Here is a 16,975-nt window from a genome sequence, read left to right as displayed (position 1 = left end):
TGTGTGATTTGCTTTTTTTAGTAATTTGAAACCGCAACGTTATAATGTAATCGCTTGGTCTACAAAACCGAGTTTCACTTCGGCACTTTTGCGTGAAGCGATATTGAACTTCCGTAATCTCGTTGACATAGAGTAACCTCTAACGTGATTAGTCACCTTGATCGAGAAAGGTTACTATAGCACAAATCATATAAAAAGGCAAGTTCCTTACAATAGAATGACCCGAGCCTGTCTGATTGGCCTATGTTAAAGATAAATATAACAACTAATCAAATATTAAAACTTCAATCAAGAAACAATATTTCCTCAATCATTTCCTTTCAAGTAATTACGTACAACGTCTAGAATCATCTGGGTTCATTGTTTTTTTTACTGTGTATGAAGTGTTACAAGTGGCACTGCCTTTATATTATTATTATTAAAAAAGTGTTTTGGGTAACAATAGGTCTGGAAAATTCTTTAGAATTCGACAGCTGACATTGACTGTAAAAATTTTAAATCTAAATTTGTCGTCAGACTGCATTGGCGTTACTGGCGTAGCCCGAAAGCTTTACACCGGAAATTTGGCTGGAACTTTAGCTTTTCTGGCTTCGAGTGAGGTAAAATAAAATTGTAAGTTAGTCAGGCTGGCCTATCATCGACCTTTCTTTTAGCTTAAAATATGCTTTATCTCGCTATTTGTTGGTTTAATATCTGTTAATTTGCACTAGATTGATTTCAGGGGGTAAATAATAATAATCATTGATTTATGTCGCGTTTTGACCATTTATGTAGCTGTTAATATTTTTTACGACTTAACAAATTCGTAAATTTTTTTTCGGCGTCCGATCAAACGACAGTCATTCGACTTGGATTTACCGAGCAATTGACCTCTTGATCTACATTTGACCTTTGCTATATATATCTACAAATAAGAGGGGGTAGTCTAAATTGTTAAAGTTTAAGAGTAAAAAAATACTCTGTTACTTGGAAACGTTTTCGGAACTGACTGTGCCAACCCTAGACAGTAAAGCAGTCTTTTTTTGAATTGATTGAACGTCTGCAGACATTAATGTAATGTGAAAATGACTAATTTCTTGTCTTGGAAGTTTGTGTTGAAGGAGGCCGTTTGTACGCAGCTAAGAAACCTCTTCATAAATTTCAATTTTCTAAAAGGAAACATGAATATTCTCGATGATGTAATAAAGAAGTCTAACACTAAAAAGATTCTCGTTTTTCGTATCATTTCAATGAAATGAATGGCTATTGCAATTGGCCATTGTGTAGCAAGTACCGAAAAGAATTCTCGCAACAATTATATCTTGTTGAGAATGTTTTGTGATTGAATCTAATTTTCTCGCCTGTTTCCAAACCGCAGGGTCTTGTATTTCTTCTGCGTAGAAAATTCTAAGATTGCCCAATAAAAAATACTACTGGATATTTCACGTGTGCTGTTTCAGTGCATTCCATGCAGTACAAATTACGGAATGCCAAGCACTTTGCATCGTTTTCTGGACAAATTGGAATCTTACTCCTACACTTATCAAAAAGCAGCCGCATTGTAACCTCACAAGCTCTTTGGTGATGTATTTATGAAATGAATTAGAACTACGATTTATCAGGTTACTGGAGGTCACATAAATCACTGTCTCACGGAAAGCACTTACAAGGCAATTACAAATGTTGAGCTTGCAAACAAAGAAATAAATTAGTTTTGTTCACAGAATATGTGTTGGAATGGAGTGCCAACAGCGACAAGAGAATGTGTTTGCTGAGTGCAAATAAATTGCCATGTTATCACAAACCTAATCGATCCTGTTACGCGGTATGCTTCGTACAGTCAGCCAAACCGCTGCTACATGCATTTTAGCAAAAAAAATAATCAACTTTATTAGACCCACGGACCACAAGGATAGGTACCATTTGGGGGGCGAGGGTTGATGTCTGCTTTGATAATAAACATAAGTTATGTATTAGCATAATTGAATATGCATAATTTTATATTTTATAGAAACAATTAAGCGAATGTAAATAAATATGAAAGAACTACACTACATAGACAAACAAACAGAAGAATAAACCAAAAAAAGAATAATACTTGATCTAAATTACCTCTTATGGCATTTTTTATTTTTATTTTGGGCGTACTTTGTCAAGACTTGGCAACATAGGGGCATGTCAATATTCAACCTCTTACAGTCAATTTATCAGTCTAATTAGAATCCATAAGAAGAATGCGATTAAAACTTTATGTTTCTGTCAAGCTATCTCGATTTTTGATGTGGTAATGATTCGTTGGTTCATTTTGTAAATGCTCAAAATTTTTATTTTTATGTTTTTGCAAATAAAACTTTGTTGCAAAATATCAAATTGATAAGTTCTCACCATTTTGTTGCTTATCATTTACATTACAAATTTAAATAATTTTGTTTTTAATTATATTAAAAACAAAACAGATTTAACAAATCTTTTGACAGATTTCAGTTATTGGGAAAGAAACAGATAAGTGAAATTTGGTTACAAAAAAGCGAAATATATGTATTTTCCAATTTTTCTTACATATTATGGGCTACGCAAAACATAATAAAATTATTTTGTAAAAGGCTATAAAAATTAGAAAACAACCTCAAAGTTCTTTCGACAACTCATAATCATACATTGGACATGCTTTAGAAATCAAAATTCCAACTCATCACATTTTATGCAAGTGTGCATTTGTAGATATTGTCAAGCATTCTAGACTCCCTTGAAAGTCACACGCTAAGCCGTGGGAACCTAGCATGGGGAGTAGCTCCAGTCTGCAATGTCATCATCCAAGCATGTCAGTGCTGATAGTTTTTATGGCTTTCTCTTCTATGCGATCATAGCCGATGTTGTTTCAAATAACAAAACCTAAACCATTACGTCACAAAACGATGTATACTTGTTGAAACGGCTCGTTTGTGATCTGACATTCGCCACCTACGCAGATTTGATGATATGCAGTTTAGCTCTAACGAAATTAGTTTAAATGAGACAAAGACAGTTTTGACTGCTTATTTCCAACCAACAAACTGCTCCAGTTATAAACAGTTAATTTTCAATTCAAATATCATTTAAAGTTACAACGAAGCTCCAGTGAAGCCAATGAAAAATAGTTTTATCAAAAAACTAACCTACCGCCACCGGCCATTTCACATTTCAAAGACCGATTTACTTTGACGTACAAGCGTCGTCCGTAGGCGTACCTGACGTCACTCTCACACGATCACGCATTCGATAACTGCGTTGTAATATCACAGGTTAGGTTTTAGCTTTGCGAACTTGAACAGCCGTTGCAAGAAGTAGCCAATTGGGAATACTGTGGAAAACAACTGACATGCACCCTGTGGACTAAAGTCGGTTACTTGTGCATTTATTCAACGTCTGCAGACATATTTTTAGCCTGGCAGCTGTACTAAATTTGCAAAAGAGTTTGAAAAAGTTTACAAGAAATACCATTCAAACACTTGGCGACACTGCGCGAGTCATCTCAAAATCGGCATTCTTGGGAACAACTAACCCATGTTGATGTGCAATCTGCTGCAAGCGGAGATGGCGACTGATGATGTTGACCATCCAAACACCCTCCACAATTAACGTTTTCACTACAAGTTTTGAACCGAACCGAATAAAGTTTGTTTCATTTTTTTAGTCGCGATTATTATCTTTGACGTCAGGTCGGTCACGTGCGGAGGTATTCGTCAACCGTCAGCGAAAACGTTTTCCTGGAATCCTTACCGGCAAACGTTTCCGTGTAACAACGATGTAATAGGCGACTTTTGTCGTATCCGAGACAACAAAATCCGTCAGTTTAGGATTGCCTCAACGTTTGCAACGCTTGCACTTGCTTTACCACACAAAGGTGCGTAATTGAGTGGGATGATTTGACGCTTGTGCCGGCCTCCTAAAATGCTAATTGCTCCCACGTGAGAGCTAATCTCTGATTAAATCTGTCGCAAATGTCGCTGTTAGTAAATAGCAATTATTCGGTATTCTTTTGTAATCGTGTTTATTACCTTGTGGTGTGTAGATAATCACTGACGATAGTTATAGGGTGAAGGGGTGACATGACGTCACTGGTGACGTCAAGCAGCCACTTTCTGTCAATATACGATGTCGCAAGCTTATTGTATGTCAATATTGCAAGACCTTTAAAAACTTTAATAGCGTGCCCAATTTATTGCAAACCAATTTCCAAGAATATGTCTTGTAATTACAAATGTGAATAATTGAATATCTGTCTGAGTTTAATACCGAAAGAAAATCCTTCAAACACATAAAACTTGTAATTTTTATGGAAAAATACAAAGTGGTTAGCAATTGGAAGCGATTCAAAAAAAGCAAAAAAATAGAAGAGAAACAAAATTTACTCAGACACACCTCCTTTTTGCTAACTCGATATGAGGAACTACTGACAACAAAAGCATATTTGAAACTTGAAAACTGAAGAAAAATAATTTTTCAATACATAAAGACGTAACTCTGTTCATTAACCGACACTTTGAGTTGAGGTTTCGTGTGCAACAAGCGGAAATGGAATTGTGAGTGTTTGTGTGTTAAAAGTTTCACCGCGTTCGCATTTGGAAAACCGAAATTTGAAATGATTGGAAACTTGCAAAGTAGGTTAACCAGGTAACAAAAGTATTTTTTCATCTAGTTTTTTTCTCCACACATAAGCTACATGTTCGTTTTATTGGTGGCGCTTTATTGTTCCAATCGAGTGCTTGACCAACACTTAGAATTCTTTCAAAAGCGGAAAAAAGTCGGCGTATTCATACAACAAACGAACAGGAGAAAATGCGAATTTTGTTTATAAAAAGAACAAAAACAAAAAAGTAAAAACAATGTTTCATCAAAGTCATCCAAACTATGTATATGTTTGAAATTGCTTTGCAAAGTGATAACATTTGCCGTGTTTAGATATTTAAAGACCTAAAACGCATTTTCACTATCAATGAGTGTTTTATAAATATATTTTAAAAACGAAAATAGTGAGTTTTGTTATTTAACAAAACCTGATTAGTTGAAAAATATTACTCTGTTTAAGAAAACATCAAAATCTACTCAACAGTTAAAATTAAGTTGAGAAAAGCAGAATAGTTAAGCAACTTTTCATAAAGGATCTAAAATAAAAACACAATAGTCTACAGAACAAATGAAAAACAGTGATTAAAAATTATATTATTGCAGAAAAACTGCGCAAACCTACTATAGTATAAAAATTAAAACACGGTAAAATTGTTGCGGTAAAATTATTCAAGTTATGTCAAGAAAAAATACGTCATATAATATTTAACCTCAATTTCTTGTAGTAAATTTGATTTCGTTCGGCAAAGTGATACTTTCATCTTGATCAAATGTCAGTAAGTTCAATAAATTAGTTTGTTGCCTAAACTGGACATTTGACAAAGCGTCGAGCATGTCAGATGACCTGGAACTAATTCTATTTGAAAACTGAACTTGACTTTGTAAAAGCTTATTATGGGTCAAAGTTTAAAGTTTTTGCAATGATTCAACGTCTAATAACGTTAAATTAACGAAAAAGTGTTTGCTTGGTTTTGATATGAAATCCACTTTTTTAAACCGAACGTGAACATTTACAAAGTGTGTGTTCATATAAACAAAAGGGTAAAGTCAACACAGACAAAAATGATAATTTACAGAAAAAACTTTTTCTTTTTCTTCTTCAAACACTTTAAAATATGTTTCGGGTCACTTAAGACCGCCTTGCGGACTACATGTAGCAATTTCACTTTCACTAATCAACCAAGCCAACAAAACAATGCAAAACAAGCCAACAAACAATGCCACACTTTTGAGAGTCGCCTCTAATGGCATCGCTCTATGTGTGTAACCTTGCTGCCATTTCTGGGCAACACGAAAAGTTTGTATAGCTGATGATGACGAAATATTCCAAATAATATACTTTTGCTTCAGAGCTTTGTAGAGCTTAATAGTAAAATTCTCAATGCGTGATATTGTACCAGTTATTCAACTTAAAAATTTCTGCACTTTTTTACTTGCTTGTTTCAAAATATTTATGAGTATTGTTTTCAAAAAAGTGGTAACGAAACATTTTGGATTAATTTTTATAGAGCTTTAGGAAAGTGTTCAGTTCGTGATATAACAATTTCTGCACTTTTTCACTTGTTCGTTTGAAAATATACATGTCTCACTGCAATCAAAATGGCGACAGAATTTTGACATCAGCATGATTTGCAAACTTTAGCATTTTTACGAATGCAAGATTTGATATTTCGAAAAGAATGCAGAATTGCCAATCTTTGAGCATCTGCAAAAGTTGTTTGCAATATGAAACGATAGTTTTTAGCTGGCCAGCCAGTATACCAGTCACGTTCTGAAAGTCTGATGACAGCTACGTCATCACAAAATATTTCAGGGGGAAGCCCCTTGGTACAAATACCTTGCAGAAACATTTTGGTGAATTAAAGAAAAGAAAAAAAAAGTGTTTTATATTTAAAATAGAGCTTTCCTTTTTTTGTGACATTCCCAAATCACTACTTAAAAGCTGAGCTCGTTGAACTGTGCTAACTTGTAACATGTTCAACAGGGACGTGGTAAACAAGTCTGATCAATTAGAATGAGTCAGATCACCCCTTTAATGTGATGATGCAAATTGTTTCTGTTTACAATTGCAAAGATTGTGAACAATGCATTTCAGTTATGATGAAGTAGCGTGATGTGAAACTCAGTCCGTTTTTAGACGTCTGCAGACGTTGAATCAATGTAAAAAGACTGATTTTACACATGAGTATTGATCACCGTGTTTTTACTTGATTCATATTCTACTTTAAATCTAATAGTCAGCAACCGCACTTAGCGCATCGGGATTAGTCCGAAGCGTAATGTTCGCAACTTACAGTAGATGTACCTCAGTAACCTTGAAAGACCTAATCAACCTTAATTCCATTGTAATCTTTCTGTTGAAGTGCGTGTGCTCTCTGAAGAGTAAAGCTAGAGAGAAGGTAACCAATTTTGAAAGTGATTTTCACACTGAGTTGCGTCGTTTTAAGCAATGTGGTTTTGTGATCTTAAAATTGTATCTGTTTAAAGTTTTTTTGTAACGTAAGTTACTTGTGACTAAAAGATTGAAATTAACTAAAACTTAAAAAACAAAGCATATGACACTAGGTCGCTGAGACTGCGATCGATGAAACGGCATCGCTTAATGGAAGGACGTGTTACGGCTAAATTTCATCTTAAAACATTATTTCAACGAAGGAAAATTTATAAGCGTGCATCGAACATCGGTTGAACAAAGAATAGCAATAAAGTTTAGAGTTAGACTATTAGGTAAGGTGCAGAAGAGATAGTTTTAATTGCATTAGATAACAGATTACTTGATTTAAGATCGCATCCAATTATGGTCATCATAGCCCAGACAGGAAAATCCGTTATTTTTAAATTGATTCAACGTCTGCAGATATTGCATCAATGTAAAAATGACGGATTTTTTTGTCTGGGAGTATCATGCATAGTTGTGTGCCTTCACGTACAGTGAACGCTACGGACAGATCAAAGTCAAGTTGGATGCAATTCGCGTATTTCGAATGACATCGTGTTTTTCTAGTTCTGAAAACAGACGTTTCTCACAGACTTCCAACTTTGTTTGAAATGTTGATCAGGTTATCATCATGCAAGTTTGCATGTCAGAGTAGAGTCCATTGTCATACGATACATTCTTTGTTGTGGAAATTTCCATTTTGCGGTGAGGAAGTTCGTTCTTATGGGAGGCAAAGTTTTACTAGTTACTACGAAGCAATCAAAACAATATAATTGAATAAATTTTGTCACTTTTACGTAGTTCCAATGCATTTTGATGGCACATTGGGAAATAAAAATGCGTGCAGTGATGTGATGTATTTCTGTTTTTGTCATGTGACAATGCAAAAGAAATGAACGCAAGCAGAAGATATCGAACTGTTGTTACAACATCTTTGTAGATTTGTATGTCTCCGTCCATAGCTTTGCGTGAGGCACAACAATTTAGTTGCCACAACAACTAACGTTTACAATCACAATGTTATTTTTTTTCCATTTCCAGAAGGCCTCTTCATACAACAACCTATTGTTGCACAAAGCCACAAAGCCTTTTATCAAAACATTTTGCACTTTCGATTGTGGCATTGATCTTTAGAAAAAAACGGTTGAAATCATTAAATCACAATTTTATTGAATTGCGTTAATGAACATTAAGGTTTGATTTATTTTCCGATCGATTAAAATAATAAAGTATGAAAACCATTGGAATGTACATTCTTGGAATGCGTTTTCCGGGTAAAACAGATTGGAAAAACAGAACATTTTATTGACACTGTGTACGAAGTTTATGGTTCAAAAACCAAAACCTTTAACAACTGTTTTTTCTTCTTTCTTGGAGGACTAAGTAGGAGAGTTCCCACGGTGGCTAGTAGGTTTGGAAGTTCACTGGTGAAAATTGACTTTTGTGTTTTGGGAGTTAAGACTTGGTTGCTTCATTCTATTTGTTTTTATAAATAGTACGTCAATAAGACGTTGGAAAATGTTGAATTTATGCACTAGTTGTGTGAAGTGTGGAAAGCCAAGTCAAAATTTAACAAGTTTGTTTCTGTCAATGTGATTTTATAGATGACGTAATTTTCTTTTTTCTCAACACAAAATGAGCTCATGAAAATTAATTTTTTGATGAAATACAAAAGCACTGCATATATGAATAAGTTTTAACTCACACAAATATCGCTCTATCTTCTTTAAGGGGGAAGAACCCCAAAAAAAAGTCCAGGTGTTTAAAGCTAAAATTGATGAATAGCGCGAGGTGTCCTAGTTCTCTCATATAATCTTCGTCGTGACGCGCTTAGCTTCATAAGGAAAGAAAGCAAAGCAGTAGGCACAGCTTGTTTATCTCGTGATGGGTGAATTAATGTTTGAAAGGTTGTTCATTTATATGGTTGCAACCTTGCAAACGTTTCAGGAAAGCTGGTCAAGAAATAGATAAAGAATTTTGTTTCACTTACGCTTTTGATGAAATTACTGGCTTTTAAATGGTGTTTTTATGGTAAGAATTGTACTTGACTCAAAAAAGTTATCAATTATCCAAATGTAAGGACAAGGACTGGAAAGGCCTTAGCGCAGATCGATAACCGGACTTGAAGCTTAGCCTGATAATAGGTTTCGTTTTTTTATGTTAATTCATTGTTGCAAAACGTAGAAGAAACGTGAAAGAACGGGACTAAGAAACGGCAAACAGCAAGATCGATGCTTAAACCCTCTGAGAGCAGTTGTTGCATTTTACGTAATTAAAAAGCTGAGTTAAAATAAATTAGTACCCGATAATGTTTTTTTTCTTTTCTACTCTCCAAACTCGCGATAAAAAATAAAATACAGCTCATCCAATTTTTATTTTACCGATTCAAGTATAGAGAAGACATTTTTATATATTTTAAAATTTCGAAATGTAATCCTGCAGGCCCCATGGATGCAATACAGTAGATCCCAAAAAATGGTAAGGAGTCAGTGCCGGTCTATGTTTATTGTAAAGCCCTGTTAAGATTATTTAAAAAAATAGCGTTTTATTTTACAGCGTTGTGTTTTATTGTTTTGTTTAATTGCTTGACTTCTGCTCTTGTATATTAAAAATGCCCAACTATCGATATTCATCTCCCAAGAGGAGAATTCCATCTGCTCCATCTGAAGAGGAGATTCTTGGTTGGTCTGAACCACCACCTCCTTACTCGACCATCTGTCCTGAGGGAGGCGTACACCCTCCTGAAGATCGTTATCGCTATTGTCGCTCTAGGAGCGAGGAGAGAAGACGTGGAAATTGCCGAATAATCCACACTAAGGTTCTTGAATGTGATGGGGAGCAACTTGTCTACATGGATGAAGTCTCATACAGGAAGCATGAAAGGAACAATAGAAATCTAAGAAACTGCACTTCACCACAAGCTTTGGATGAGATTGATTTTTATCCCACCCAACAAGTGCGTTGCTCTAATCCGTCTTCAAACCATCACTTGCATTGCCCTATCCGCAAAGAAAATGGCGTCACGTACGCTATGCCAATATCACGCCATTCAAGGCACAACTCAAGAAAGATTAAAGACGACTTTGATGTTGAATATGCGATGTGAGTGGCCTACAACTACTGTTACTTTAATAAACCAAAATAAGTTCACAAATTTACACCGGTAGTTCCAAAAAAACACGTCACAAAATGGTTCGGTACTGAAAATAAGAAACAAAAAAGCGATTTTCATATTTTGAAGTATTTGGTGCAGGACATACTCAAAATGAATCGCGTTTTCAACAAATCCTAAGGCTATGTTTCATCTACTTCTCAAAATTACATCATCAACTAACACAAATTTTCTTTATTGATAGCAGTCTATTTGAGGCTGTAACTTATTATTTTGCGTTCTTGACAGTGTCAGCAGCGGGATGGAAATAAATGACATACGATAGGATCTGTTACAACCATTGCACATTCCAAATTTTACCCACATTAGCTTTATTATTGGATGTAAAAAAAATCAAAAAAATCCCTTTCCAAGCGCTTTCCATAATTTTATGAAACACGAGTTCTCAATAAGACTTGTAGTGTAGTAAGAACAATAAATGTTTTGAGACGCGATTAAATTCCGCTTTCTTTTGTTGAATCTTTTGAGTTTCATTTTTCACTGTTCAATTTGGAGATGTACAGTAGCTTATTGATAGAATGTATCATACGAAACAATAGGCAGCTTTGCTGTAGAAAATTGATTGTTTCAAATAATAGAACAATACAGCTTAAGTCACAGAAAATTTAGAACTGTATATAGGCTTCTGGGTGTAGAACTGTAGATGAGGACGAGAAAATATGGTAAAAATATGGATTGAATTTCTTGCATGCTATTCTACAAACTCAAAGGTGGTCTAACGTTTAGAACGCACATGTGGGTTTCAATAAAAAATTTTCGAAAATCCTTTCCAAGTGATGAAATGTGAACCTAAAGCGACAAACCTAAATTCCTTCTCATAACTTTTATATGTTTTACTCTCAAGGATGTGTTTGGGTTTTGTTTGCTTTACCAAAATTTAACAGCCTTGGAATTGAATGAGCTACCAGGCGTGAAAAAAAAACTTGTAAAATTTCATCAATTATTTCATTTTCGAAAAGGGTAAATATAAGTAAACACTGTTCTTACTAAATGCATTGATGACCAATGAAGCTTAAACTAAAGCAGTTTTTTTGGGAAAAAAAATTATTTATTTTTTAGCGCTTGACTTGAAAAGTGATTTACCATAGCCTAAAATTGACCTCTGTAAAATGAACATTTTAATATTTATACAAATGCAACAGCTGGCAGTGCACAGCAAGTACACTGTGGCATTACTTACTTGCTGCCATGAAACACTCTGGAATGGTTGACAGCAACTACAGAACGGTAGAAAAAGTTGTGGGAAAATATCTTTCACCAACAAAGTGTTTTCAAATGCCTGGTTCAAAGTATAGTGTGACAGAGCATCCATGTTTGTTGTTCAATTTCCTAATTTGTGTCCACAGAATGTGGCTGTTGGTAACAGATGTTAATATGAGACACCTATAAAAGCTCACTGAGTCTATTTGATAATGATGACGGTCATGTTCATTGATTTTAGCCGATTCGATTGCCATATGTCTCGGTTTGTACTGTGGTCATAACGGTTCAGGTCTTTTCCTCGACAGCGTAATGAGTTTTTGCTGTTTCATCATCCGCAGAAACAACTGTGGACAAAAATATTGACTCTCGAAAGCAACTGGATTAAACGCAAATTATCTTTTCATTTTGTTGTCCCCGGCGCTGGACACTGTTTGCTTGATCAGTCAGGTTTCGCTAGTGGCTTTCAGTGAAGTTCCAATGCGAAGAACAATATTATCTTTTTTATTTATCGAGTCTTGAAAGACTGCTGCTGTGTGAGTCTAAGAGTCTGGAAGGCATAAAAAGTGCCGCATGGTAAACACCCTCGCGGTTTCCCAACTGTATTATTACGTCATCGATAGCATTATCAGCCAGTTAAGGCTATGGTCAACTAACTGTCAAATGTAGCGGCATTTATCGGCACTTTGGCGCTGATGTACTTGTGCAAACTAGGCTGTTGACGCTGAGAAAAAACAAAATGCTTATCGCCGCCAAACGACATTGGCTTGATAACACCAAAGTTATTGCCGTGAGATTAATTGAGGTCTTCTATGTTGAATATTTGACAAAACAAATTCGTGACGTGGTCTTTATCTAAGAGTCCTAGATAAGTTGTGCATTTCGTTTTTTTTTTAATGAACGCGTTGAACAAGTTAATGGTTTCTGATCGAAAAACAGGGAATAGTTAAGACAGATGCGACGAACGGCAATGCTTTCAGCTCTTAATCTCCGTTTTACAATGAATGATTGTGTCCATCAAGCTTGTTTCGTAATGGCCTTAACCTTCCTTCAACAATCGGAAAAAAGTTATAAAAAGTGCAGTAGTAAAATTGTACTTCATTGTAAAATAGCAAAAGTAGTAGTGTCATCTTATTGATTAGTTCTTGTCAAAACAATATTTGAAAATAACAAATTTATCTCAGAGTATTAAAACTTAGTAGTCACTGCTAAACTTTCCAGTTGTGTGAAAGTTTTGACGCATCTGAGAAACCATAAAAACTAGGGTTGCTATGTGAGGATTTTACTGTAAGCCAATCTGGCCACCTCATTTCGACAACACTTGAATCACAATTGAGATCTTTTGAACTGAGAAAATATGCATTTCATTTCTTTTTAAGTGATTCCCTTTTATCAAAATATTTTTATTTACAGGATTCCACCACTTTCAAACAGTGAAGCATACGACGTCATCCAGAAGTTCATGAAGAAGCATAGTTTGTTGAAAGGAAACAAATATAAGAACTACGATGTCCTTGAGATTAATATTTTCCCGGTTTGGCATGTACGTGCATTTGCATTTAAAACTTTCCTTAACCTAATGGAATGGTTCTATTAACTGTTCAAAAATCTTGACTACCCTAAATAAAGATAAAAACTGATATGAGAGTTAAATTCCTTGTTGGTTATTTTATTGTAACTTCTCTTCAACTTTTGTATGTTTAACCATAGAGAGACAAAACAAAGTAACTTTAGCGGATTTAACAGGATGTATTACATACACAAATATAAAATAATTAAACATAAACTCTAACGTTTTCGACACGTACGTGTGTCCTCATCAGGAATTACATATCTGCAATATACATAAAATGAAAATTGTAAGGTAAATTTGACTTTGCACTGTAACTGTATACTAACGACACTCCAGACTGAAAAGCACAAACTGAACGAGTAACACAGGAATGATTACAAGTAAATTTATACGGTGGAAAACAGATCACATGAGGTGTAAACTACAGGCATTTGACAAACAATTAGAACACACACAAGAGGAACGATGAGCCACATAGGCGAATAACTGCCTGTTGAGAGACGGATTTTCTAACAATGCAAAGTTTGGAAGGGTGCATAATACCTCACCTAGTGATGTTAACTGACATGGTAGATGGATTCCTATTTTAATCCTCCCATTTTTCAACAGTATCGCATCACCACGATCCTTGAAAGTCGTCAGCTCACTGATGAGAAGAAGCCTTGTCAAGGTGAGGGTCGTTTAAGCAAATTCTGATTTGAACAAAAATAAACAGCCAAATCTTATATTCACTGCACTTGAACCAGCCTTGGTCTATTCTTTAAGCTTTCACCTACGCACAAACAGTACACGACGTTTCAAAACGAAGAGTGATCAATAACCTATCATTGTCAGAATTGTTCTTTTTTTTACAGTATTTCATTTTCATTGTTAATAGGTAGACGCAGTACCTCGTCCAAGCCCCAACATTTCAGCTCGGAATGGGACGTTACCATTGACATGCCAATAGATGGGAAATCGAGAACCGTAGTAGTCCCTGGAACATCTGCTGAAGTAGAGTGCGATCGGTGAGCAATGTCAAGATTTTAAGGCTTGAATCGATGCAATTTTATGTTTTTAATGTCAAAATGCAATAGGAAGTTATCGCTAGAATTACTTTAGAATGAATGATGCGACAAAGACAAACTAATACTTTATGTTGTAAATATGCTTCAGCTGCTGTGGTAACGGTACTAAAGAATGCGGCGACTGCAGAGGAAGTGGACAAGTTGATTGTTACAGCTGTCATGCGTTGGGTCATACGACCACAAACGAAACAGTCGTAAGTGTTTTACAGGTTTAAATATGATTTAAAGATGTGGAAAAACTTTAAAGTTTTTTGTACTGCATTAGAATCAAGGCTGTAGCTTTGCAGACATTTTCAGAAGAGCCCTACTGTTCAGGCTTAACAAATTTGAGTACTTTAACTTCGAAGTGAACTTTCATTCATAAACTAGTAATTGCAAACTTAACACTCATCATCGATAAAAAGAATAAGGCCATCAACAGGAAGATTAAAACCTTCCCGGCACGTTCTTGATTTCTCTGGTCAATACTGATATATATTTTTTCATTATTAGGTGCGCAGTTACAGCACAGATTCAAACAACCAACCAACAACAGAAGTTGTTTCGAGGCAAGTGCAATGCCACCACTGTGGAGGAATGGGCCGGAATATGTAAGTCGATTTAAAATTTCAAAATCAACATTATCTTTGTGAGAATCACAAGTTTAAGTTGTTGTAAAAGATCTTTACCTATATTAGGAGTGACTAAACGTTTTTCAAAGCCATAGAATAAGGATAAAGCAAAGATTTCAATGAATTGATCCAAGGTATCTTTAAAATTTAAATAATACGGAAATTTTGGAAAATCAATTGGTTGGAAATGCTGCTACCTTAAGTCATAACTCCGTATAAGACTGCACTCAATTTTTCTTTCAGGTACTTCTTGTTAAAGTTTTTTCTTTATCATCAATTTTATCGTATTATATTTTTGTAGCTGTCACTCTTGTAGTGGAAGTTGCGCAAAGCGATGCAGAGGATGTAGCGGCTCAGGAAAAATGGTCATTTTTCAACAAGTGACCGCCAAGTGGTAGGTTTAAATAATAAGATACTTCTTTATTTTTGTAAAGATAAAAGGATACTATTCCTTCAATAATCTTCACTTCAATATATATAAACTTTGGCACCAAAGTTTCCCTGAACAACTCTTGTAACTAAAGGTGAAGCAATATTAGTTCAACTTCTCCAATCTGCACATTGACAACACGCAGTACACACTTTCATTCAGCGGCACCTAAAGGGTGTAGTTTCTGTATTTCCCTTTAACGATATTTTAAGTATTTTTTGAAAACATTCAACTGTCAATTTCCTTGGCCTGTTCTGTGTCGGTTTGAAGTCGCTACAAGCACACCTACAAGGAGGCTAATTTGTTGAAACAAAGCTTCAGAAAGGACTTTTCAATACAAGGATTATCATGCTTTAATTTGTCGTGTTTGTAATATTATAAAATCTGACAATGTCCAATATTTGCTTCGGTTCTTGAATTGGCTACATCTGTATTTGTGAAGATTATTGCAATTTTCAAGAGCACTTTTATAAAAGTTTGATAACTTGTACAGGACAACCAAATCTTCATATCACTTGAGTGAATCCAATGTACCTGATGAATACCTTACAAAAGGGGGTGGATTGCATGTGTTTAATGATACAAGGTCCAATTGCCCTCTTGATCCTATCCACAGCAGTGATTGCTTGAACAAAGAAATCCAAGCTGCGTCAGAGATACAGGTTGCCAAACACAGAGTCATTCGATATGACGAGATGCTGAGAGAGCAGGTAAAGACAATTCATGTTTTCTGTAAAACAAATTGTTTTTTATGCATACTAAAATTTAATATTACTCTTACTCATTCATGCAATTTCATTCTCTCGATCACTAACTTCTACCTCGTTTGCTCTCTTCCTACTCATTTCTTCTACTTCAGAAAATTGAGAAATTTGAAATAATAACTTAATCTATCAACATTTTTACAAGTGCTGGCAGCATCCTTACTGAAAAAGATTAAAACATTTTTTTAGTCTTCGAGCAGTTTTCAAACTCAAACACGTTTGTGGGCTTCCAGGATTTTCCTTTTTCTAATTCAAATCCTGTTTCCCACCCTACTCTGGCTTCTTTACTATTTCAGAAACATTTCTTGTAATAAAACTAATCACTGAATTTATTGTTTAGTCTCATTTCGTTCAACTTGTGCCCGTGTACGAAGTGACAATGGGAAAACCTGAAAAGAAAACGCAATTCAACCGAACTCAGTTATACAAAAAACAAAAAGTCTTCTACATTGTGGGGACGAACAAGCTGGTGTACAATCCTAACGGCAAGAGCTGCAGGAAATCTTAAGCTGATTCCAACTTTGAAAGTTCATGCACTTTGTTCCTTGAGAAGCTGCCTGCGAAACTTTTTCAACGCCAAGACTTAAGATTGTTGGGATTGTCAAGATGGACTAAATTTCAACACAATCTATTGCTTTTAAGTTAACTTGATAAGATTGCCAAGATTGGTTACTGGGAACAGTTGTGTTTTAAAGCAGATGAACTTGTGATACGATGAAAAAGTTTTTAAAACAATTGTATCAATGTAAAACGTCAACTGAGCATTTTATTCGACAGTTTTCGCTGTTTTTGTCTTTTAGTGTCGTTCGTGTGTTGACACAATAAAAACATACGTGCTTTGTGTTTGTATTTAATATTGATAACTTTGTTTATAGAGTTGTAAGATATATATTGTGTTGTTTTATTTCATCCATAGCGCTTGTCCGTGCATTGCTGACAGTTGTTCTATAATCAAGCAATTGAGTTTTTCACAAAGATTGTGTTATATGATAACTGCGTCTGAGTATACTTAAAATCGATGTTTTATGTTGTAAACTTTACGTGAATACTTACACATAGTGTACTGAAGGGCTAGTGTAGTGTACTAAATACTAAAGCATTTTCTATACGAAACATATTGTAGACACAACAACC

The 16,975-nt window shown here is 35.0% G+C and overlaps 1 protein-coding gene across 2 annotated transcripts in view; it reads left to right on the top strand.

Moving 5' to 3' along the window:
• Positions 1–16,682, top strand: part of LOC145769475 (uncharacterized) — a 31,980-nt gene extending 15,298 nt beyond the window's left edge. Inside the window, exons 1-9 of one of the 2 annotated variants that reach the window (XM_082581121.1) lie at positions 9,586–10,126; positions 12,810–12,939; positions 13,579–13,639; positions 13,847–13,976; positions 14,125–14,230; positions 14,529–14,626; positions 14,949–15,041; positions 15,571–15,787; positions 16,182–16,682. In XM_082581121.1, coding sequence (XP_082437247.1) covers positions 9,636–10,126; positions 12,810–12,939; positions 13,579–13,639; positions 13,847–13,976; positions 14,125–14,230; positions 14,529–14,626; positions 14,949–15,041; positions 15,571–15,787; positions 16,182–16,349 — 1,494 coding nt within the window. In that variant the 5' untranslated portion in view covers positions 9,586–9,635 and the 3' untranslated portion in view covers positions 16,350–16,682. Of the gene's footprint in view, positions 1–9,585; positions 10,127–12,809; positions 12,940–13,578; positions 13,640–13,846; positions 13,977–14,124; positions 14,231–14,528; positions 14,627–14,948; positions 15,042–15,570; positions 15,788–16,181 lie in introns of those variants that run through there. The other variant, XM_082581122.1, reaches the window with a different exon arrangement.
• The last annotated feature ends 293 nt before the right edge of the window (positions 16,683–16,975 follow it).

This window comes from Aplidium turbinatum, chromosome 4, assembly GCF_918807975.1.
Source record: "Aplidium turbinatum chromosome 4, kaAplTurb1.1, whole genome shotgun sequence".
NCBI lineage: Eukaryota > Metazoa > Chordata > Ascidiacea > Aplousobranchia > Polyclinidae > Aplidium > Aplidium turbinatum.
This window is presented reverse-complemented; position numbering and strand designations above follow the sequence as displayed.